Genomic DNA, 25358 nt, shown 5'->3' with positions numbered 1-25358 from the left:
CAACAGGTCCTTCTCTTTCTTAGTCACGGGGACATTCGATCAGGCTGTCGTCGGCCCCTGAAAGATCGTGACTGACTATTATGGGGGTGAGGGCATCATGACACCCCTATTTTTTTGGTCCCTGTTTCTAAAGGACAGATAAAGACGAGGGAACTGGTAGACCATTATCCCCGAGTTCGTTCTTGTTGCCAGTGCGCACACCTCAGCTGTCACTGGCTTTGGGTGATGCCCCCACCTCCGCGTTCGACTGTGGTAGGCGTCCCGTGGAGGACAGTGGAGATGATGAAGGGGCAGAGTCGTGAGGGGACTGGAATTGCGTTCAGGTGGCCCGTGTTACCGCGGTCCACGCGCCAGGAGACCCAGCAGGAGAGATGTCTCCTCCTCCTCGCACCTGTATCCCCGGCCCGAGACCAGTGCCCGCCAGGTTTAAGGCATCCTTTGTACTGAATACATCCGTGAAAAAGGATACTTGAGTTCAGGTTGAGACGGAACGGCGGATGGAGAAGGGAAATCCATGGGTATGGGCAAGGGATGGGATGTTGGGTTTCGGGGCAAGGCGTCTCGTGTTCCCGGCTTGTGGGGTGAGGAGGCGAGAGGCTTCCCTGAGAATCAGGCCCGTCGTGGGTGGGCGGTGCCCAGGGGTAGGAGGTCCTGTCTGGTAGGAAGGGAGAGGCCGGGCCGAGCCTCGAGGACCTGTGAGTTGACCAGGTGCAGCCTGATGACCTGAGAACGGAGAGGGGAGACTGATTGGGAACACGAGCAGACTCGGGGGAGGAGGAGGGGCAGGTGGGCCGAGGTGAGGGCAAAGGAAAGCCAATAAGCAGCCACACGAGGACTGAGGGGCCGTCGGATCTCTCACACACGTGATCCTAACAAGCAGCTTTTCAGAGGAGACGGAGGGGCCGAGGCAGACGGACGGATGGAAGGGGTGGAAGGTGAGAGCCTTCTCCGAGGCTTCTGTGAAATTCGTGTTGGCAGGGAGGGGACAGAGGGGTTGTCACGGGAGGAGTTATTGTCCCGAGTGAACTTGAACCACGAGACGGCGGAGAAGCAGAGGCCACTGAGAAGCGGAGGGTCCTGGGGGGCCTAGGTTTAGGGGAGCCGGGAGGGGTTTTAGCTGGAGGTCAGTGTCCTACCAGAGACGTGTGAATGAAAGTCAGAAACGAGAAGAAACGGTGCGTCGACGTGGTCTGCGCTGGTCGGAGGGACCTGGTGGACAGGACACAGTGAGTGAGCACCCCGGAAATCTCAGCACCGCCTGCAGTGACTGGGATGTCCCGTGAAGAGGGTCATCGGAGGGCTGGATGTTCCCTCTTGGACGATGCTGGGACAGAATTACCTGCTGCACGGGTCTTACGTGGCCAAGCCTGTGGCCACACCGCAGGGCGACATGTCGCCGAGCCCGGGCCCCTTGCTGAGAAAGCCGTCTGGGAAGGCGGGGGTTGCGGGGTGCGTGGAGGTTTGGGGTCCTCGCATTGGAGGCAGAGCAGGTGGCAGCCACGTGGCCCCTGTGGTCCGTGCGAGAAGGAGGCTGAAGGGGTTTGCCCACAAAGTGGGGGGAAGTGTGGAGGAGGCGTCGCTGGGTAAACTGAGGTCCGGTGATGCTCTGAAGGACGCAAGGTCTACGGTGGAACGGAGGAGGGGGACTAAGAACCCTAATAGTTTGGCGAGGGGGAAAAAAGATTGGAGCCCTGGCCGGTTTGGCTCAGTGATTGGAGCGTCGGCCCGCGGACCAGAGAGACCCGGGTTCAGTTTCCGCTGAGGGCATGTACCTCGGTTGCAGTTTGTCCCCGGCCCCGGTTGGGGTCGTGTGGGTGGTGACCACTCAATGTGTCCCTTCACGTCGATGTTTGTCTCTCTCTCTCCCCCCTCATGTTCTATCTGAGGATAAATGCAAAAATGTCCTTAGGTGAGGATAAAAAAAAAAAAAAAAGGTTGGAAACAGGAGTGTATCAGCACACTCATAGGTGGGATTATGTTTCTCCTCAGCCATACCCTTCATCGATGATCTGTTGTTGCGTTCATTTGTTAAATACACGGGCCACGGTTAGGTGCAGGTGGCGTACCGCATGCTTCGGGTGATTCCACACTGAGCCAGAGGTTGTTGTCCGTGCTGCTGGCCCCGCGGGGATGACAGCTGTGGGGGGGATCGGTCGTCAGGCAGCCCCGAGGAGAACGAGGCCGAGGCGGAGGGGAGGGACCCAGGTGCAGAATTTCAGGTGCACAGCGTAGAGCTCACACCTGAGCGTGTGGCACCTGGAGGGAGGCTCTTCCAGGTGTGAATCGCAGGTACGGATCCCCGAGAGCCCAGCCCCCCGGTCCTCCTGGCCGCCTCCCTGTGAGCGTCTGAGCTCGGATGGTGACTGCCGTGGAAAGACACAAAGGAACAACAGGGCTGATTCTTTCAAATAAAAAATAGCTTTTCTTTTCATTGGGTGTTTGATAGTGAGAAGGTGCTCCTTTCGTTTATGGACGGTCTGTACCCTGGCTTGTGATGACAGTGCCCCAGCTGTGCGGGAACAGAGAGACGCGTCTGAGCAGAAAGATGACCGCGTGTCCGCAGGGCACATAGAACATGCTGTTTGCTGGGGCACCCAGCCCAGGGCGCACCAGTCAGGACGTGGCTGGCCTCACGGTCCAGCCTGAGATACAGTCTTTAGGTTTTCATTTTTGCGGAAATACCAAGAAAGACTTCAGTTAAGTATCAAATAGTAAATGTTTAGTAGAAGCGGCAGCGGTCATTTCCCCCAGTTCGGAAGGAAGGAAGACCCCTCGGGGCAGGGTCGACGCTCAACCTCGGAGCCACACGGCCGGGCGAGTTTGCCAAGTGGCTGCACCTGAGCCGGGGGGCTGTCCCTTCCCTGCACGTCTGGTCGGAGCAGAGTCCCCACCGCAGAGCAGGTGTGTGGCGTTGGAAACAGGACGCACCCCCTGTGTGCCTGTGGGCTGCTGGGGCACTGTGTGCCGCGTGTATGTGTGTGTGTGTGTGTGTGTGTGTGTGCGTGTGTGTGCAGTGTTGCCCATGTTCACAGTACGCTGCATTGATCGGCGTGTATGACCGCTCAGAGGTGGACAGACGGGCTGTCTGCGGCTCTGTTCCGCGGTGCTCAAGTCCCTGCGTGTGGACTCGGCGTGTTCGCTCAGCGAACAGTCACCCCGCAGTGATCATCACGGCCGTGTCCCCTGCTGTCTGTCTGCCCAGAACGGCCCTTGGCACCTGGGACGATGCCCGTGTGACTCACTCCGAACCTGCTGGGAATGTGAGGCGCAGGCAGGTGACCAGCTGTCTGGACCCCAGAGCTGCTGTTCCCCCTCCCCGTGGTCACTGTCGCAGGTCACCGCAGATTTGGGGGGGCTCCGAGCAGCACGTTTACTGTCTCATCCTCTGCAGTTCCGATGTCGAAAGCGAAGACGCTGGGCTCGGACCCCGGGGTCGCGGGGCTGGTCTCTTTGTGAAGATCCCGGGGGAACCTGTTCTCTTGTGTTTTCCGAGATCTGGGGGCAGCCGGGTTCCTGGGCCCGGCCCCTCCCCCACGCTCCCCGCCCCGCAGCCTGTGCCCCGTGTGTCTGCGGACAGCCTCTGCTCTCCCGTGCCCCCCTGCCACTCTCCCCCTTGGGGTGGCAGGAGCCACTCAGACACTCGGACACAGTGGCCCCTCTTGCCATTGAGGTTATGTCCCCCCCTGGTTTTGGGGAGCAGGGCATGGATGACCGGGGTGCCATTATTGTGCTGACTGCGGCGGGCACCGCGGCCCCTGCACCGCTGACGTGCGCCCTCTGTGGCCCAGGGACCCGAGTGTCCTGGTGGCAGTCACGGGGCACTGCTGCCCGGTGTCGGCTGGCGGGAGCGTGGGATGCGTTGATGTCCCCCCCCCCCCGTTTTGGCCGGCCGGGGACGGGAGATCTCGGGGGACCCCGCTGAGCAGGCTGTGCTCACCTCTCGTTGCCCCTCTGGCTTTTCAGGGGGAAAAGGCAACAACTGGGAAGGAGGAATCCGGGTGCCGGGCCTCCTCCGCTGGCCGGGGGTGCTGCAGGCCGGGCTGGAGGTCGCCGAGCCCACCAGCAACATGGACCTGTTCCCCACGCTGCTCAGCCTGGCCGGCGCTGCGCTGCCCGAGGACAGGTACGTGAGTCCCCCCGGCATGGTGCTCTCCCCGCGGGTGGCCCCCGGCCGGGCGCCTAGTCCACCTCCAGGGACGGGGCTGCCGGGGGGTCCACCCTCGTAAAACCCGGCTGCAGGGAAGGGACAGAACCGCGGCCCTGAGTGGACGGTGCTCGGTAACGGCCACTCCCCTCGAGCCCCCGGCCGTTCCCGAGCCCCCGGCCATGCCCAGCACCAGCTGCTGGGGCAGCGGGGATGCGGCCCTTGAGCCCCCAGTCTCACCCGCACGGTGGCTGGGGCCCCTCCGCAGCTCTTGGCTCAACAACAAGGGGCGCAGCTGGCTTCCCAGTGAAGGGCCCCCATTCCCAGCACACGTCCCCAAGCAAGTGCTAAACGAGGCGTCGTTCTCTTAAATGTAAATGCAACTTCCTGTGACTCTGCCAAGGGTTGCTTGTCGAGTGCCGTTACCCGTCGGAACAGTTCCGAGTGAAGCTGATGGAGTGTTTTCTTGAGTTCGGTGGCGGGTGGGGCGGATGTCGCAGAGGCAGGAGGCAGCTCTTGTTCCAGGCTCTGCGGGGGGCAGGAGGAAGGGGCCCAGAGACAGAGACGCAGGCCAGCGAGCTGAGCTGACTCCAGCAGAGGTCAGGCCCCCTCCCAGGGCTGGCAAGCTTAGGCCTTGCGTATACTTTCATTTGCTGCTCTCAGATTCCTGCCTTAGGCTTGCCTCCCCTCCACACACACACACACACACACATGCATGCACGCATATATGCATACGCAATCATGCACACACACATGCAGCCATGCACATATACACACATGCATGCACACACATATACACGTGTAATCATGCATACACATGCAGCCATGCATATATACACACCTGCTTGCATATACAAACAGTCATGCATACACATATGCAGCCATACATACATACACACCTGCTTGCATATACAGTCATGCGTACACACATGCAGCCATGCACACATACACACATGCATGTACACACATATACACGTGTAATCATGCATACACATGCAGCCATACATATATACACACCTGCTTGCATATACAAACAATCATGCATACACACATGCAGCCATGCATACATACACACCTGCTTGCATATACAAACAGCCACGCATACACACATGCAGCCATGCACATACACACCCGTGCATGCACACATGTATGCACAAACATGCATATACACACATGTAATCATCCACACACATGCACACATATACACACAGTCATGTGTACACACATGCCATCATGCACACCCACGTGCACATTTATGCACACATGCATGCACATACTCACATGCATGCACACATACATACACATGGGCAATCATGCATACATGCACACAATCCTGTAACTGCACACACACAAGAAAGGCAGTATTGTACAGGTCAGCCACGCTCCAACTTTATGGTCTCAAGACCCATGGACACACTTTAATGATCAGGGAACCCAAAGATCTTTTGTAGCTGTGGGTTCTCTCTGTCGATGATTTTCGTAGTCGCATTTAAACCTGGAAAGCAATGTTAAAACACGCGAGCACCCAAGCACGCTTTTCATTGACCAGCAGACGGGTGACGTCAGCACCAGCCACGGAGCCACGCGGAAAGTCCACCGTGTGCTGTAGAAACGGTGGTGTGCGTCAGTCAAAGGACGTGTGGCACTTTCGTGGAAAGAGTTGTGACCTTGCAGACCTCCTGGAAGGGTCTCGGGGTCCACAGAGACTGGCAGGTGCTGTGGGCAGAGCACAGGCTGCCCGTTTGAGCTCTTCTCTGCGCTTTCCTGCTGGTGGGTGTTGAACCGGCTGGGCCTCGCTTCCTCGTCTGGACAGTGGGTCCGTCACAGCGCCGACCTTGCTGGGTGGCCACGGGGATTCCACGCCTCAGAGCGAGCAAAGTGGAGCCCAGAGAGCGTGATCGTCTGCCGTTTCTCTCAGCCCACGTTGAGAGCCGAGATGTCCACGAGGAAGCACTATTCTTTCTTCCCCCGTGCGTACTATTCACCCAGGATCGCAGCATCGCCTGAACAGGAGGGCCGGACGGGACAGGTGAGAGCTGCCCTCGTTCCACGGTCCCTGCTGCCTTAGTGACAGGCAAAATCGCTGGTAGCAGTAACTCATCAAAAGTCCTCTCTGAAGCCAGACATCGAACGCCCAGTGCCGTCTGCTCATTGGCCCCCATCCCAACCCTTGGAGTAGATCTGTGTCCGTTCTCCAGTCACGCACACCGCCCCAGGTAATTGCATGGAGCACATTCTCCTCTCGACGCTCACCACGTGGAAAATCATTGCGATGCTTTGCTTTGTGATGTCTTGAAGTGGTTTCCCATCCTTCTGGGGAAAGGAAGGCAATAAAAGTTCACAAGCAAAGCAGGAAACTGGCTGCTACCTCCTACCCACCCAGAAGAACCTGACAGAGGCTCACAGCTTTTCTCCACCGTCCCCATCAGAGAAGAAGGCGGCCGCCTCTCACGACACCCAAGTGTTGCACATGTGTATGTATGTGTGCATGCATGTGAGCATGTGCATGCATGTGAGCGTGTGCATGCATGTGTGTGCATGCATGTGCATGGCTGCATGTGTGTATGCATCTTCTCATGATGCATGTTGGCCTAAGTCAACCCAATGGTGTTGACTCTGGGTTGAGGTCCAAGGACCTACAAAATGCTACTCTCATTCTAGAAGCAGCACAGATAGGAAAACAGAAATCTATGTCCAAGACCCTTGTGTGGAAAAAAAAAATGATGACGTACTACTGCATTTTAATCATGTGACCAGGGAGGTCCCGAAAACATCGTTCTGAGACTGCACTTCCAAAGCAATGATTCCCACCTGGGGTGACTACCCCCCCCCCAAGGGGCCAGTGACCAGTGCCTGGAGGCAGTTCTGCAGGTCTTGACTCAGAGCGTCACTGACACCTTGTGGATGGAGGTCAGGGTTGCTGCCAGACATCGTACGATGGGCAAGGTAGCTAACGGCAGAGCGTGGTCCGGCTGCAATGTCAGCAGAGCTGAGGTTGAGAACGTATTCTTCTGGTGGGGGACCTCAGCACAGCGTGTCAATAGAAGCTGCGGGCAGTATCCTCATAGATACATCCATCGACAAATGTGATACACAGGTATCTACCCTTCGGAAAACAGCCTTGCGCCCTCCCACTAAGAGGGTGGAGGTCAGCGACCCCGACTTCTTGCTCGAACAGTGTTACATTTCCATCTGTCAGGAGGCCAAACGCACTCGGAGGGCTGGACCTGAGCTGTTTGAGGGGCACTTCACCAGGTGCCCTCACCATTGTCTCTGTGGCTCATCGGCACTAGAGGGTCTCTGTTCGGAATGCCCTGCATCTTCACTTACAACCTGGAATTTTCCAGAAGCCTCTTGTGACGACTGGGCACCTCCCTGACCGCCAGGGCTCGGTGGAAGGAGAAGACCTTCGAGGCAGGGCGCTGAGTTGGGTGAAGAGAGTAGTTTTGGGGGGTTCTGTACGAGAGAGGTTCAACTGCAGGGTCTCGGCCGCTGTGAGAGGGATGGTCTCATTCGACCGTGGGGTGTGCCCTGAGACTCCCTGCAGGGGGTGTTCCTTCTGCACACGTCAGTGATTTGGCGACACCGCCGCTCTGAAGAAGTCTCGGTGGTCATCACCCCCGGCGTGTTCAGAAGATCCTTACCCCGTGTCTTCCAGTAAGCTGGTTCCAGAAAGAAAAGGAGGGCAGTCTTTTTTTGGATCTAAAATGTAGGCAACGGGGACGCACTCAAAGGAAGCCTAGCAGGCCTACGTAGACGAACCCATTGAAAGGAAAAACCTGTGCATCTCATCGTCACTAGCGGATTGAACGTTTTCACCGCCAGTCTGTGACCATGCAGGGAACGGTGACCGGGTTGGTGAAACCTTTGGGAAGACATCGAAATGCTGGCCGGAGACCATTCAGCCGGGAGGGGCAAAGCAGCGTCCGAACACCCTCGAGAACCAGATAGGTTTTCTGTTCCATAATTTAAATTAAATTCGATTTTTTTTTTTCGAGTGAGGGAAAGAAATCGTCACTTTAATGCTCGATGTTGCTTTTGTCCCGTGAAGACCAGGGAAGGGAGTCAGTTGTACCACTAAATGGTGCTGACGTGTAGCCATGTGCACCGACCTCTTCAGTAGATCCCTACGCGGAAGTCACTTCCGCTTTGCAGGGTAAAAGGCGAAACTCTTATTTTTTCTTTATTGATTTTAGAGAGAGGAAGGGAGAGGGAGAGAGAGATAGCAACATCAATGAGAGAGAACATGGACTGGCCGCCTCCTGCACGCCCCCCACTGGGGATCGGGCCCACAACCTGGGCATGTGCCCTGACCAGGAATCGAACCCGCAACCTCTTGGTGCAGGGTCGATGCTCAACCACTGAGCCACACCGGTTGGGCAGAAAAAAAAGAAACTCTTTATGTTGTGCAGGCACATACTTGATCTTGCTTTATGTTCAGAAGTCACTGTTCAATGTGGATGAATGAAACAGTTTTTTTTTTTTTTCATCATAAAATTGACTTCTAGATCCTTGGGGTCCCGTTAATTAAAGATACACTCTTTCTCCTAAAATACTCCCTTTCCTAGTACTTCTACACCAAAAAAAATGTCACTTTTCTTTTAGTTCCAGGTGACCTTCAATATTATTTTAGGTTAGCTTCAGGTGTACAGCGCACTGGTTACGCAGTCATGTAGTTGCTTTACAAAGTGGTATTTCCAGAACCCACCTGGCACCAGCCGTAGTTATGACAACATTATTGCGTGTATCCCCTGTGCTTTACATAGCATGACCTTCCTGTACCTGCCCATCTGTCCTTCTCAATCCCTTCCCTTTTTTACCCCGCCCCCCAGCCCCCCAGCCCCCGCCCCTATGGAAACCATCAGTCTGTTCTCTGTGTCTAAGAGTCTGTTTCTGTTGTTTGTTTATTCGTTAGATTGCACACGTAAGTGGAATCACACGGTATTTGTCTTTCTCTGCCTGACTTACTTCACACAGTACCCTCTAGACCAGTGGTTCTCAGCCTGTGGGTCGCAACCCCTTTGGGGGTCAAACGACCCTTTCACAGGGGTCCCCTAAGACCATCGGAAAACACATATTTCCCATGGTCTTAGGAACCGAGACACGGCTCCTCTGTCCGTCTCCAGGCGGGTCCGCCCACGTGCAGATGCGCCCACAGACAACGTGAGGAGCTGTATTAAGGGGTCATGGCCTTAGGAAGGTTGAGAACCCCTGCTCTAGACCATCCATGTTGTTCCAAAGGGTGTGATTTCATCCTTTCTTCTGGCTGAGTAGTATTCCATTGTGTCTGTCTACCGTGACTTTTGATCCACGTGCCTGCTGCCGGGCGCTTGGGTTGCTTTCATGTCTTGGCCATTGTCAATCGCACTTTCACGAAATAGGGGTGCTTCTAGTTTTTCAAATTAGTGTTTTGTGTTCCTTTGCTTCATTTTGAATATCACCCAGGGAACACACAAATATTGTGGCCCAAACTAACCTCTGTGTGAGTCCCCCAGACCTTCTCTTCTGTGCACCCCCAAAGCTTTCCCTGCTTCTGTGATGCCCATGTCCTTCCCAGGTTGTCCAGGCCCCGGCAGGTGGGAAGGACAGTCCAGGTAGACAGGTCCCTGGCTCAGAGCCGAGAGAGACAGCACGTGCATAGAGGTGGTGGCGACCTGAGCAAAGTCCCCAAAGCATACTCTCAGTTCTACAAAACGGCTCTTGAATCCAGCCTGAAATTTGGAAACCACACTCCTTGCAAACACATTGTCCATATCGCTGTGATTGTCACGAGTCCACACCCCCCCCCAGGGTTGAACCCCATTTTCCACAGGAAAAACAATCTCCAGCGAACACCCTTGACAGAAACGAGCAGACGCGACGAAGAGCTGATCCAATTAGGAGGCAGGGCGATCCAGGCAAACCTGGTATCCAGACTAGAACCTGTTTACGGAAAAGGCCGGTTTGATCATTCCCTCAGGAGAGGGTGCTCCGTGGTGTCGGTTTGAAGGAGACTGCAAATCGGGATGTTAAGAAAACACCCCCTCGCCTCCCAAGCCAAGAGAAGCGAGCTGTCTCTGGGTATCACCGCGGTTGCCTGGGGCTGGCTAAGGGGTGAAAACTACCCCAGTGTTTTGGGAGCTTAGACGCCTTTTCAAAGCTCCATACGGTCACTTCCTATTTTTCATGGTAGAAATGAGCCTCTTCCCGACACCCCATATTTCTTGACCACTGTCCCATGGTGGCTTTTCAAAGCAGCGTGATTTATTTGTGGCCCAGGAAAGAGTGCGTGAGTTTAGGATATACCCCAGAAAAAAAGGGGGGTGGGAATCTATCTGCATCAAAAGAAAGAGAAGTTTGAGGAATAGACTTGGCTTCCCTCCATTTAAAAAAATCTTAGCTATTTTGCTTTTAAGTAAGAACAAAATGACGTGAGACCTGGCGTCTTACTCTTTGTCACGAGATCCCCCTTCATGGTATCAGAAGCCAGTTCAGTTGTCTGGTACTCGTCCTGAGAAAGCAGTGCCATCTCCTGTGTTTTATTGCACTTTATTTTTTATGTACAGTTGGCAGTCAACATTATTCTGTATTAGTCTCAGGTGATCAGCATGGTGCTCAGACAGTTGTGTCCTTTACAAAGTGACCCCCCGATATTTCCATGCCCATTGGCACCACACAGTTATTACAATGTGATGGACTATATTCCCTGTGCTGTGCTTCACACCCCGTGACTATTCTGTACCTGCCATCTGTACTCCTAATTCCTCCACCTTTTCCACCCAGGTCCCCAACTCTCCTACCCTCTGGCAACCCCCTCTGTGTCTATGAGTCTGTTTCTACTTGGTTTTTTGTGTTCTTTATATTCTACATATAAGTGAAATTATATGGTATTTGTCATTCTCTGACTGATTCATTTCACTTAGCACAATACCCTCTAGGTCCATCCACGTTGTTGCAAATGGTAAGATTGCGTCCTTTTTTATGGGTGAGTACTATTCCATTGTATAGATGTACCACACTTTTTTTTTTTTTTATCCTCACCCGAGGATATTTTTCCATTTTTTTTTTTGTACAGATAGAGAGGAAGGGAGAGAGAGAAAGGGAGAGAGAGAGAGAAACATCGACGTGAAGGGACACATCGAGTGGCTGCCACCCGCACGACCAACCAGGGCCGGGGACAAACTGCAACCGAAGTACGTGCCCTTAGCGGGAACCGAACCCGGGTCTCTCCAGACCGCAGGCCGACGCTCTAACCGCTGAGCCAAACCGGCCAGGGCTGTACCACACTTTTTTATTCACCCCTCTGCTGATGGGCACTTGGGTTGTTTCTATGTCTTGGCTATTGTAAATAGTGCTGCCATGTGTGCGGAGTTGCTTATATTTTTTCCAATGAGCATTTTGGGTTTCTTTGGAATCGCTGGGTCATAGGGCATTTCCGGTTCAAATGTTTGAGATACCTCCACAGTGCTTTGCCCCGTGGCTGCAGCGGTCTGCATCCCCACCAGTGCACAGGGGTCCCCTGTCGGCACACCCTCCCCAACGCTTGCTCATTGATTTACTGATGAGAGCCACGAGGACAGGCGTGAGGCCCCATGTTCTGAAATGACGCATCGCATGATGCTGGCTGATGACGAGAAAAAGCAGCGGCAAGGAATAGTTGCAGAGCCGGTGTGAGATGAAGGAGTCGTTCTTACTCTGCAGCGGTCACGGAACACCAGGCCTCTCTGCACTTGGGGGAAGCTGGTGGGGGAGGGGTCTGAGCCCTCTGCCCTCCTCCATCCACGGGGTCCATTGTTACCCCTGGGCTTCTCGGGCTCGGACACTGGTCCCCGCACACGTCCCATCATCCCCGCCTTTCTCCCCGCCCCCCTCAGGAGCACGTCTCATTAAGGACTGAGTTTCTCGAAGGCAGTTTGAAAGGAACAGGCGCAGGTCCTGCCGTTCTGGCATGGAAATCGTAGTTCAGGGGACAGAGCTGTGTCTGGACCGAACTGCCCGCCACCTCATCTCTCCGTCCCTCTCATGGCGAACGGGATGCGGGCGGGGGACCTGGACCAAGTCCATCTTTGGCTCTTATTTTCAACTGTCAATAGTGGAACATCTTCGGCCCACGGACGTCCACGGAAGAAGGCGTGATTAGTACCGAGGGTTGAGGCCACGCAGGGCAAAGCAATGAGGCTACGGTGACATAACGTGGCTCTTAGCAACACCGGAATAGACCACACCACGCTCGAGGGATCCGGGGTGTCTCAAGAATGCGTACCCCCATTATATCGCCACGTGGAACTTCCAGCTTCCAAATCCCTCCTGCGCGGGGGTCGTAGGCACAGGGTGCTTATCATCAGAGGAAGAAAATCCTCGAGTTAAACGAAGTCTTCCGAAGGACCTCTCTTCTGGTTTGGGTGATGATGGCCCCTGGCGCCGGTGACTTCCGCTCCCTTATTGACCACTTAATGTCGCCTCAACTCGACGCAAAATAGCAGGCTTTTCCCTTGTCTCTCAGCTCCAAGTAATGTCATGTCGCGCGTCACCTGTACCGGGAAGGACAGAAGTAGCTTCACGTTGTCCGTGGGGAAAACAATGCAGTATCAGTAGATAACAATACAGGAATACACTGGGTTTTACGGACGTACGACTGTAAACCTACTTTTGCCCCCCTCTGTACAGTTGACCCTCGACCATCATCCCAGGGGTCAGGGGTGACAAGCACCTGCACACATGCCAACGAGGGCATCGCTTCCGTCAGTCCTCGTCATCATGGGCTCCCAGCTGCCGCCGGTTGACCTATGAACCAAGCGGGTTTGAAATCCGGTGGCTCGCACTGTGGGGGCCAACTGGAGGTCCGTGTGGAAGTGGACCTGCGTGGCACAAGCCCACGTGTTCAAGCGTCACCTGCGTCTGTACGGGGGAGCCATCCCGCCCCGGGGTGCGTAACGTCACGCTCTGTATCCTTTACCGACGAACTCATTCTGCTGTGACTGACGTCCGCGCAGTCCGAGTCTTCCCGTCCTATATGGTCTCTCTCTGTAACCCAGATTGTCGGATGTGCTGTCTTCAATAGGCCTGGGGTTCGTCAGTACAGCTGTTTGTCCGCCAACACACCAGTGAGGCTCAGGAAACGCATCGAAGAAACTGTCAACAGCACGGACGCCCGGTCACCTGGATTTCGAAACCAGGGGCTCTTGCTAGCGGAGGGACCTGGGATGAGTCCCTTCCTTGTGCTGGGGTCGGCTTCTCTGTCTTATCCTTAGGGAACACCAACGATCTCAGCTCGTGCTGCTGGGTGCAGGACTCAGTGAGTTTAGCCGTGGCCGTAGCTGACCTCCCCGCATCGCGTGTGGTACCCAAGAGAGGCCCGTGGGTGGTTTTCCTATCGGTGACTTGGTGATGACAAGGCGGCTATGTCTGGCTTGACTCTGTTGGAAGCACAGCTCGGGAGTCAGGGTGGGTTTGTCCAAGGACGACGTAGCCACTCATGCACCCCTGTTTCCACACCCCCTCCAGGATCATCGACGGGCGGGACCTGATGCCCCTGCTTCAAGGACAAAGCCAACGCTCGGATCACGAGTTCCTGTTCCACTACTGCAACTTTTACCTGAACGCCGTGCGCTGGCACCCACGGAACAGTGAGTCAGCACGTTCCTCTGCGGCTCTGCGGGGCGTGCGTGCGCGAGGGGACACGGTCAGGGGCACCTGCGCTTTGCTTCCGACTCCTGCTCTCTCCGCGACTCCGCCGGGCCCCGTCGCTGTCCGGGGGGGACGTCAGCGGGCCTGGGCATTCACCACCTGTTGCCCATGGGGACTCGCCTTCCAGAGACGAGGCTCCGGGTGCTCAGCGGGGCCCGGTGGTCCCTTCCTTCCCGCTCCTCCAGCTGCAGGCTCCCCCACTGCTTGTCCCTGTGTCTTCCAGCCCTGCTCCGGGCGTGGCTGACGTGTGCTTACAGCTTCGTCCCCCCCAAGGGCTGTCCTTTCCTTCTTTCCTGGATCGGGCTGATCGGTCCCCCAACACCGACGGGAACACGGCACCCCCTGCCTGCTGCCCGGGAGCTCCCTACAGCCCCGTCGCTTTGCACGTCCGCGCTCAATGGCGTTGAGACGCTCCGCCCATTTTCTCTCCCGAACCTCAAAGGGGGCGGGTCAGGACTCCGGCCTCTGTGTGTCGTCACAGATGACATGCATTTCCCGGACGGGGGTCTTGGAAAGCACGTTCAGATGCTGGGGGTCTCCTCAAGGCCGGCGCTGTGTCCGTGACAGTGGCGGGCGTGGGTTTCGGACGCCGGTGTCTGAGATGCGTGCTCACGAGCCCGGCGGTGGGGTGGGACGTGGTCCCAGGTGCACCGAGGGGCTCAGGTCCTTCTTCAGACGCTGCCGCTGGGAACCTCGGTCATGACCCGGTCACTGAGCTGGAGTCTGTGCAAACCCAGCATCTGCTCAGACAACTGCTGTGTGGCCGAGCGGTTGGTGTACAGGTGGATGACGGTCAAGTCAGTCCTCAGAGGTTAACTAGTCTCCCCTTTCCTCGCTTGTGTTTGGGGGTCGGCTCCTAGGAGCTTCACTTTGCCTGGACATCTGGTAACCTCCCGACCGACGGCTCGTTCTTAAACTCATGGTGGCTTGCGGTGCGTCTCGCTCCCAGCCCTGCGTGTCCAGCGAGTTATCGAAGGCTTATTGCAATCACTCCCTCTCGTTATTCTCAAGTGGAACATGACCCCCTTTGCAGTCCCCGCGGGAATGACCCCAGGACCCCAGCTTTGGGCTGCAGGGTTCCTACCCTCCATGAGGGCGCGGCCTTGGGGTATGTCCTGTTTACCGGTCACAGCTCTGGGTGCACAGCTGCAAAGGCCCATGGGAATCCCGTGTCTTCCGTTCCATGGCTGGGCACATTTCGGTCGGAGCTGTCTGCCAAGGGGGGCCGTGCTGCTCCCCACTGCCGTCTACACCGAGCCTGGGAAAGCTGGGAGGAACCGCGTTTCTGGGACGCTCGGGTGTTTACGGAAGTAGGAACATCGTGCCCGTAGCTGTGCAGGTTTGCGTTGAAGGAGGCAGCCTCACCCCAGCTGGGGAGGCCGGAGGGAGCCCAGTAGACGGGGGCCGGAGAAGCTTACTGTGTGGGAGAGGGAGGAGGGAATAGGGAGGAAGACGGATACGGGAGCGAGTGGAAGGGGGAGAGTCCACTTGGACAGGCTGCCGGCCTGGGACCGGTTGTGCTTTTTCGACAGTCATTTCCCCAAATGCCACTTCTTCAGGTCTTCTGCCTCAAACCGGCAACCGAGGACACGTCGTGGACGACATGCTGGGGTGGTGTACCGACCGAGCCACGGGTCTCACGAGACCACGGTTTCATGGATCGTGTCTCGGGGCCACGTGCCCTCTGGGGCTCGGTGCCAGGTTGCTGCCTTGGCTGGCCCGCGGGGCGGTCCGCTTAGCGAGCCGCACGCCGTATTCCCGCTGCAGTGTTCAGGGAGCAGCTACGGTGTGGGTGCGCGTGCGTGGGCTCGGTGGACGTCTGCCAGGGAACAGAAGTGGTCCTTGTCCTCTGCAGCGGGGGTTGACGTCCGGCCTCCACTCCACCTGTGGTGGCACCGCAGTGTCACAGGAGCTGCTGGGTTCTCCACGCTGCTCCCACGACAGACGGCCGCGCGCCGTGAGCCGTGCATGCCGCGCGCTGAGTGTGCAGAAGCGTAGGGAAGGGGGACCCGCGCTGGCCGGTGTGACCGGGCGTCTGGAGAACCCGGTCCAGGAGGGCAGGCTGGGTGAGTGCTGAGGTCTGAGGTCTCTCTGCCGGGAGATGCTCAGCAACCACCGGGCTGCAGGGCGGGGCGCTGTCTGTGATTCTCAGGGAGGAGACGGCTGCCATGGGACCCCAAGTGCTTCGTGAGCAAAGCAGCGAGCACCCGGGTTTGCGGACGGGCAGGGGTGTGTGCCGCCAGCTCCCGGTGCTGAGGACGCCAGGCTGCTCCCACACCTGTGCCAACACGACGTCCGCCACGCTGGGGGGGCGAGCACCCCGGCAATCGGCAGACACTGCCAAGCCGGACTTGGCACCTCGCCTGGGAGGGGGCGAGCCCTCCTGGCACCGGGAGCCGGGGGGCCTGCAGATGTTTCCAAGGCCCAGTGGCAGCTCGTCAGGGCCAGCTCGGGGCCTAACATTACACCTGCAGGCGCATCATGTAGGTATTTTCCAAAGCCTGTCGCCAGAGTTCGTTTGGACCCGTTTACAACACGAGTCCCTTTTCGCGCCGATGGGCAGTGTCCCCTCTCTAACTGATAACTCCGCCACACGGTCATTCTACAATTGACCGGTCTGAGCAGGTCCGATGACCTCATTCCGGAGGAGGGGATCTCTTCCTTCCCGTGGAAACGGACCCGGAGGAGCAGAGGAGACTTCACCTGGGGTGGTGCACGCACAGGACGATACACAGATGATGTGTTGCAGAGCTGCACACCTGAAACCGATACGGTGAAATAAATGCTCACAATAATGTGGGAGTCTGCCAACCATCTGGTCCACAAAAGTCCACGGATGTGGCCGTCCTGGTGCCGGATCCACAGAACCTCCCAAATCCTGTCTCCGAATCGAGTGTGTTGGAAACATATATTTTTTCTTGTGATTAAAAAACCAAAACAAAAATCGCTTAAAACCGTCGGAAGATAAAGCAGCCCAGGAAAGAATTTTTTCTAAAGACCAGCGTTCACGCCCAACTTTTTCAAAGTCACCGTCTTTGCAAAACGGGAGAAAAGGCGGTTGCGGATCCGAACAGCGCCGGCCTGGCGAGCGGGACAAAGGCCGGCTGTGCTGACCGCTGGACGTGTGCAGTCAGGTACAGAGCTCACTTCGCCTCTAAGATGCACCCGGGAAAAGAGAGACGATGCGAACACGTGAGCTGATGTCTGCTGGGTGGGCCAGCGTGAGGGGGCGGGGCCGGGCCGGACCCTGGTCCTGTCTGCAACTTCAGTGGGGTTTCCTTGGACGTCCTTCCTGCTCGGATGACCTGAACTTGGCCTGAAGGGTCGGAAATGAAATAGGCGGATGCCAAGCTGGACGGGACTGCGTGGTTTCAAATACAAGCAGCTGACCTTAAGAAAGACCAGCTCCAGCCCTGGCTGGTTTGGCTCAGCGGATAGAGCGTCGGCCTGTGGTCCAGAGAGACCCGGGTTCGGTTCCCGCTAAGGGCACGTGCTTCGGTTGCAGTTTGTCCCCGGCCCTGGTCGGTCGTGCGGGTGGCAGCCACTCGATGTGTCTCTCTCACGTCGATGTTTTTTTAAAAAAGAAAGACCAGCTCTGGCCCCCCCATGACTCCCGTAGCAGTTAAGGAGGCGCATGCGGACACGTGTACACCAGTTCAAGGGTGATCTCGGCCTTAGGATTTCCTATTCCTTTGGGATCTCAACCAGGTGCTGTGATCCCCAGCTTTTCCCTTTCAGCCTCTGACTTGTCCTCTGGGCCCCTGAGCAGGATCAACGGGGATTCACGCGCACAGAGGAAGATGACAGGGACTCCGGAGGGACGACGTCTGCTCTGTGGTGCCACTGGGGGGCTTTCCTCAAGTCCCCAAATACGTACGCACTGGATGGTTACATCATCAGGCGCGGTCAGCTTCTGAGTGACGGCTGAACTACCCGGCGACCGTTGCCTTCGATGGGAAAAGCTCACAATTGGATTGTGTTTGCTCCGACTTTGTCTATTAACAGATATTTTCTTTGCATTGTATTGATTTGGGAAGGAGGGAAGAGAGAGAAATGTGTTGTCCCGGTTATTCATGCATTCGTGGTTGATGCATCATTGGCTGTTTCTCTTTCTTTTTTAATTTTTTTTTAATGTATTTTAGAGAGAGAGGAAGGGAGAGGGAGAGAGAGATGGAAACATCGATGAGAGAGAGAACATCAAGTGGCTGCCTTCTGCACGCTCCTCACTGGGGATCAGGCCCACAACCTGGGCATGTGCCCTGACCGGGAATCAAACCCGCAACCTCTTGGTGCAGGGTCAACGCTCAACCACTGAGCCACACCAGCATTGGTTGTTTCTTGTATGTGCCCTGCCCAGGGATCGAACCCGCAACCTTGGCATATCGAGATGATGCTGTCACCCACTGCGCTACCCGGCCAGGGCCTTATTCGCATACATTTTCATATGACCCCTCATTTCACCTTGTGAACCGCATTAGACCACTTTGGAAATAGACATCCACGCTCTGCGGAGGTGTTCACGTGTCTGCGCGAACGTGGCGTGAAGATCGTGGATGAAATCAGGGCCGGCCGTGGCTCTGTTAATTTTCCAAAGCGAGGCTCCCTCCTTACAGAGCAAAAAATAATCAACGTGGAATTTTTTCCTTGAATACTCACACACACAAAAGCCACCGCGTGCCCCAACGCTGCACACGTTTCGATCTGAGCTCAGCATACCGGTCCCCTGGTCTTGCCGAGCGTCAGGCGTCCGGCCCTTCTCCGTACACGTCCCTGCTTGTGCTGCTGTGCTGGTGTTTCCACAACAGGGTTCACGGCTCTGGTCGTAGACTTCGACACGAGGTGCGGGTCGGTGTTCCCTCTGTTCTCACCCCGGCTTGTCACAGTCACCGCCGCCTGCGTGCCCCCCCAGCTCTCCCTCCATCGGCATCACCCCCTTTGCCGTCGTAAACCTGTCCTTGGGGAACGTCCCCTCCTCGGGGAGGCCGTGTGTGTCCTTGGAAGACAGCTCCGGACGGCGCAGCCCGTCCATGTCTGAGGTCACCCCTGGGCACTTGGCCTTGGGTCTCTGCCCGTCCGCCCCGGGAACAGACTCCGATGACGGCTGTGGCTGGAACAGGCGACGGAGACTAACAGCCGCTGACCTCGGAGGGAAGTTGGTGTCTGGCCTCTTGGGCGAAGTCCGGCGGGGACGGGAGTCTCAGGGAGGCGGACCCCAGGGGTGTCTGGACCCCTGGAGGGCGCGGCCGTGTCTTCTTCGCGGTCCGTGATGATGGTGTCCGCCTGGGGTCAGCAGGGCGGGCGAGTGGATGGAAATGAAGCCGGGAAGGGTGTGTGGCTGTTATGCGCCGAGGAAGACGCACAGACTCCCGATGGTGTCCCACGCGCGGGCAGCTGCGCCCACCCAGCCTAGAGGGACAGGGGCGTGGAGTCTTTATAGGACCCGTGTGTCCGGGAGCTCTCGGTGCCTGGGTACAGGCCGGGAGCAGGGCCCAGTGTCTCCGAAGGCAGGTCCCCATCATCGGGGGGACACCGGTGCTGGAGGTCAGGTACCGGCGGCAAAGTTGGGTTTGGACCCAGCACCGCCTGCCTGCAGCGTGGGCCCCTTGGTTCGTCAGAGCGTCTTCCCCGCAGACAGCCAGCGCTCTGACTGCCGTCACCGACACGCTCTCCACCCGCCGCCTGGGTGTCTCCGCCCCTCGGGGGACCGTGAGCAGGACCCTCCACGTCATCTTTCCGAACACGGCCGTCGGGGACACGAGCTTGGCTTTCCCGCCGCCCGGCCCGCCGCCTGGGCGTGGCTGTGCCCCGCGCCCCCAATGGCTTTCCGCCCGGACGCACAGATGCCCTGTGCGCACACGTTACCGCCTTACACCTGCCCTGCTTCGATGGCAAGGGACCCCGAGGGGAGGGTGTCTCCGAGGTCTCTGACCTCCTTGTTCCTCCACCTGCCATGACCAGGCGCCTCCAAGCAGCCTGCTTTCCTGTCCTCACCATGTGGCCGTGTCCCCGTCCTGCTGGGCCCCGAGGACCGGCAGGGGGTGCGCGTGGCGTCCTGTCTGCCCACGAGGACCCCCCATTCCTGTCCTTCTGCCCCACCTGCTCACCCCATCCTCTCATTCATTTGTTGACTTACCCAGCACCTGCCAGTGACCATCGCGTGCACAGAAAGCATTGACGGGGGGGACCCGAGCACACACAGAAGGGGAGGGAAGAGTGTGGTCCGCGTTGTGTACCCACGCTGTGCCAGGCTGCACACTGCCGCTCCCTGGTGTGCAAGCCCAGCCCGCACCAAGGCCGTGCTGGGTTTTCCGACACTTGGCACCAGGGGCAGCGAGGGTGGGGGGACCCGCGGGGGGTGCATTGGGGGGCCCCTGGCGCAGCCGCCTGCACCTGCGGCTTCTCCACACCACGGCGGCGTGAGTTCCGGCCGAGCCGGCCTCAGGAGCTGGGGTCTGATCCAGGAGGCCCTGCTGGCTGGTTCAGGGTCCGGGCTCCCGGGAACAGGGAGGAAGAGCCTGGGGCTCCCGACGAGGGCCGCCCCACAGCGCCCTGGGTCCCGTGGCCACTGAGGTAGAAGACGCCGGTGAGAAGGGGCGGCCCCGGGTGGGGCCCCTGCCTCAGATCTTCGGGTCTCAGAGAGGACCTGGGGTGTCGGTGTGCGGTGCTGCCTGAGGATAAGGGATCTCGTAGGGTGATGCTGGAGGCGTGTTCTGAAAGCAAGGAGGGCCCCTGGGCTGGGGGGCCACGGCGTGGATTCCCAGACGGCCGTTCAGTGGTCACCGTGACGGGAGGCGAGCCTCGGGTCCCGGGGCGTGGGTCTCTCGCAAAGGGAGAAGACCACAGTCCTCGATGGATTCACAAAGCACCTCAGGGGGCGCTGTCGTGGGAGATGCTCCCAGCACGGACCCCAGAAAAACGCGAATCTGAGGGGTCCACTCCGAGCAGGGTGTGGAAGCCGTTCGAACTGAACAGAAGCCACGGCAACGGGCGCTCGGGCCTGGAGAACGCACGCGGCACAGCTCGGGGGTCTCCCTGCGCGCCTGGCCCCCATCCGAGACGCCCGGGGCAGGAAGGGCTTGTGCATCCTCTAAGCCGTGCGCCGAGGTCGGTACCATTGTCCTCACCTCGACGAGGGGACGAGAACACAGAGCAGGTAATAGCACGCCCAGCGTCACGGCTGGAAAATCGCAGAGCTGGGGCGTGACCCCAAACTGTCAGACCCTGGAGCTCAGTACAAGGCCAGTGAAAGCTCAGGCAGAGTTCAAGCACATTCTACTACACCAGCCACTGAGCCACGGTGCACAGGACGCTGGTCACTGCCCCAGACCCGCGAGGACACCAACGGGCAGGGAAATGCAGTGTCCACCCAACAGCCAGCCACGCTTTGTAGAGCAGAGAAAAGTACATTGTTTGGAATCAGTTTTCTTGTTGATGGAGAGAAACCCGGGGCGAAATAAGTTCTGCAAAGAGTTTTGGGACTAAATCTGTCTATCGGAATTAGGCGGCGTGTCCAGTTTCATCCGAAAACTGGGGTTTGGTGTTTTTCCTTAGAAATAACACCTTTGAAGACGTGGGTGCCGGGATTCCGGGTGAATCGCAGGACGCCTCTCTGGGGGTCCCTATGAAAATAAAACACAGCCCCGTTCCTCTTGTCGAGCGCGTCCCGAGTGGTCCGAGGCCCTCGTACAGACAATCCGCACTGTGTCTTTTTATAAAGCGTTTTAAAAACCCGAATGAGCAGATGCAAAAGGCCGACACCTGTGTGTGGCTTCCCAACGATTCTTCAGAAAACGATGTTCATTCTGTGCACGTTCGAGGGAGCGAGCACCGGCCCCTCCCGGGCCGGGGTGCCTGAGGTCTCCGGCTGGCGGTGAAGCCCACCCCCCAGGTCCCCTCCAGGCAGCAGGGCGCTAACTCGATAAGGGGGCATCCGTGGGCACCGCTTGCAAAAGCAACAGGGAAAGAGTAGCTCTTAAAACGGATTTGTTCCGGCAGCCGGGACTCTCTCGGGCTTGTACACGCAGCGGGACGTGATGCATGCCCAGTCCCGAGCGCCCTCAGGCTGCGGTGCCCTCGGCCAGGGCAGAGCGGGTCCCCGCGTGCAGCTGCGTGCCGGTGTGTCCCGGCCGACCCCGACCCAGGGACAGTCCAAGTGGCTGCCGCGACGCCGCAGAAGAGGCTCCTGGAGGACATCAGTCCCACCTGGTGGGGGCAGGGGGGGACGAGAGGCTTCGATAGGAATGTTAATGGTACCCGCTTCTCTTTGAAAGTCTGCTGGGGACGGTCACCGCGTCCAGGAGTTGTGCCTGGGAGCCACGCTGGCTCCGTGTGAAGGAGAGACACATGCTGAACACGTAAATGGACGCAGACGCTCCATCCTGCCTCCCCATCCGCTCCGGCACAGACCGGGGGCCTCCCATGGTGCAGTCACGTGCAAAATATCCGCAGTGCTTGTTGGAAGCCGGCCAGGTCTCCCCCAAACCCCCAGACAGGCTCCACGCGTGGGGGAGGCCAGTGGCTGTCTGGGGACCGTGCACACACTCATGACAATTGCTTGGAGTTGAGTCTCTCAATGCATGTTGTGTTGGGGGCAATGGGCGGCTACGTAGCCGTAATTATAAAAGTCACCGTGGCCATAAGCGAGTTAATTAGGTGTGGGGCGCACTAGCAGGCGGGGCCGCGCACGTGTGTGGGAACCGGACAGGACAGCGTGGGAGAGACTCCACCCCGCCCCTGAGCCGTCAGCCCACGCGTGTCCTCTGCTGTGGTCCGCCACGTTTCCACACCCGGGCACGGCGTGCACACCCGCATCGGGGTGTTCGGTGAGCGGTCTGCTCGGCAGGAAGCCAGGACTTCGGGGAACATGCAGGAAATGAGTCCGTCACTGCGTAATGGTTGGAACATCTTTCTGGAATTTTAATATTCGGGGATTTCACGGAACACAGAACTTGTATTTTCTAAACAATTTAACCGTCCTTCTCTGGGGTTAGTAAATTCCCCTGATTTGGAATTTTTAACACCTTTATTAAGGTATAAAATACAGACCATATAGTTCCGATTCAGTAACTTTTAATATATTTTTTAATTGATTTTACAGAGAGAAGAGGGTAGAGGGAGAGGGAGACAGAAACATCGATGAGAGAGAACATGGACTGGCTGCCTCCTGCACGCCCCCCACTGGGGATGGGCCCACACCCTGGGCATGTGCCCTGACCTGGAATCGAACCGGCGACCTCTTGGTGCAGGGTCGACGCTCAACCACTGAGCCACACCGGTTAGGCCCAATTCAGTAACTTTCAGTAAACATACACAGTTCTGCAAGTGTAGTCAAATCTCAGGTTAGAACATCTGTGTCACCCCCAAAGGTCATGTCTGTTCCCCACGGGTGGTGGGCAGTGGGCGGGCCCCCCATCCACAGTCCCAGACTCACAAGGGTGTGGATTGGATACCTTGGGGCTTTCTCATGGCTGAGAAAATGAAATGCTCAATGAGGTCCTGCATGTCCAATTGCTCCTGATGGCCATGTGTGCATGTGCATGTGTTTTCATGTGTGTGTGTGTGCATGTGTGTGTGCATGGGCGTGTGCACACGGGTGTGCATGTATGTGTGCATTTCCGTGTGTGTGCACACAGGTTTGCGTGTGCATGTATGTATGCATGTGCGTGTGTTTCTTTGTGTGCATGCAGGTGTGCATGTGTGTGCATGTGTGTGCACGTGTGTGCGTGCGTGTGTGCACATCCACGGTTGTACGCGTTAGCAGTGAGCCTACCTCTTCCTCCCGTCTTGTTTCGAGCAGAAACCCAGGCTGTACGTTGAGGACGAGGACGTTGGAGTACCGCTGGGAGCCGAGCCGGGAGCTTGTAGCCTCTTAATCACTGTGTGTTTATCAAGTGCCCACTCGACATTTCCGAGCGGAGAGTTGACGGCACTGAAATGACAATCCTGTTTGAGTTCTACGGGGAAACAAATAGGCATTTTCCCCTCTTCCCCCGAAGCATTGCTTAATAAATCAGAGAGTGGGGACAGTCAGGAGGGGGAGAGACGGAGGGAGGGGGGAGTGAGCGGGGCCAAGGCAGCGATGCGGCAGCCAGGGCGTGCGCGGTGTGCACCGCAGGAGCTGTGCGTTCCTGTTTCCTCTGCGTTCCTGGCCGGTTGCACCGGATCGCAGGCCTGGGTTTTCTCTCCTGCGCCTGGCGTGCAAGAAACGCCCAGATCGCGCCCGTGGTCGAAAGGCCGCGTCCCCTGCGGAAGCCCGGCCGTCCTGATGCCGCTGCATGAGCGGGTGGGCGGGGCTCTCATGACGCTTTCCCCGTGACACGGCTCTGTCCTTGTCCACCCAGGCACGTCCATCTGGAAGGCCTTTTTCTTCACACCCAACTTCAGCCCCGAGGGCGCCAACGGCTGCTTCCCCACACACGTGTGTTTCTGTCACGGGAACTTCGTCACCCGCCATCACCCGCCGTTGCTCTTCGACCTGTCCCGAGACCCCAGGGAGAGGAGCCCCGTGACGCCCAGCACCGAGCCCCGCTTCTGGGACATCGTGGCCACCATGCAGGACGCCGCCGACCGCCACGCGCACACCGTGCAGGAGGTGCCCAACCAGCTGTCCCTGCGCAACCTGCTCTGGAAGCCCTGGCTACAGATGTGCTGTGCTTCGTCCTCCGGCCTGTCTTGCCAGTGTCCCCGCGAACAGCCAGACCGAGGAAGGAGCCCTTAGCCGCGGCGGGGACAGGAGGGGCGCACAGTGTCCGCTCCCCCTCCCTCGGCACCACGGTGTCGGCAGGGTCACTGTGCAGCCAGGGTGGCCAGCACCTCGGACCGGCACCCTTTCTCAATCTTATCACCCAAAGGCCCCACCAGAGCCCACGGTGACCCCGGGGAGACGTCAGGGTTAGCTGCACGCAGAGGGACAATTGTGAGCCGTGCGCCTTCCGTGGCGGACGTGTGTGCGCTCGTGTACATGCACGACGGAGGAAGGGGCGTGTCCACCTCCGGTGCACACCAACCTGTCCATCCGCGGCCAACGTGTGTGAGCAAAGGCACCGGGCGTCGTTTGCCACGACGTGACGGCCGGCGGGACTCCGCCGTCGCCCCCGGGGCACAGAGAATACAGTTTAAGAAGCATCAGCGAATCCTGACCTAGGCAACGCGACATGAACACGGGACCCTCTGCGTTGCCACTAATCGATGCTGATACGTTCCCACTATTGACGGGAGGGTGATCACGATCAGTATTATTTAGAACACACCGAACATTATTCAAACTCTGTGGACTTACGTCGGCACGGTTTCTTTCTCTCCGCAAACGAGGTAGATTGTAAAGAGGGACGTGATGGTTCTCCCTCTTCCGTTAACACCGGTGGATGTTCACAGATCGTCCTACTGTTAAGGTAGGTTTCTCATGCCGGAAACTGCTGACACTTCGTCAGGCCGGTTTAGAAAACCACCTCCTTGAAGATGCACCCGCAGGGCAGCAACGGGTCAGGACAACTGCTGACGTTACAGGACAACAACTATTTAAAGCTGCTGTTACGAATTTATTTTTAAA

At 57.6% G+C, this 25358-nt stretch overlaps 1 protein-coding gene across 1 annotated transcript in view; it reads left to right on the top strand.

Moving 5' to 3' along the window:
* STS (steroid sulfatase) overlaps window positions 1-24715 on the top strand; it is a 65866-nt gene extending 41151 nt beyond the window's left edge. Inside the window, exons 8-10 of the mRNA XM_036271191.1 lie at window positions 3964-4123; window positions 13628-13749; window positions 24151-24715. Of these exons, the coding sequence (XP_036127084.1) occupies window positions 3964-4123; window positions 13628-13749; window positions 24151-24527 (659 nt within the window). The 3' untranslated portion in view covers window positions 24528-24715. The remainder of the gene's footprint in view (window positions 1-3963; window positions 4124-13627; window positions 13750-24150) is intronic.
* The last annotated feature ends 643 nt before the right edge of the window (window positions 24716-25358 follow it).

The sequence above is a fragment of the Molossus molossus genome, unplaced genomic scaffold, assembly GCF_014108415.1.
Source record: "Molossus molossus isolate mMolMol1 unplaced genomic scaffold, mMolMol1.p scaffold_m16_p_2, whole genome shotgun sequence".
NCBI lineage: Eukaryota > Metazoa > Chordata > Mammalia > Chiroptera > Molossidae > Molossus > Molossus molossus.
The sequence above is the reverse complement of the archived record's forward strand: the minus strand, read 5'-3'. Positions and strand labels throughout refer to the sequence as shown.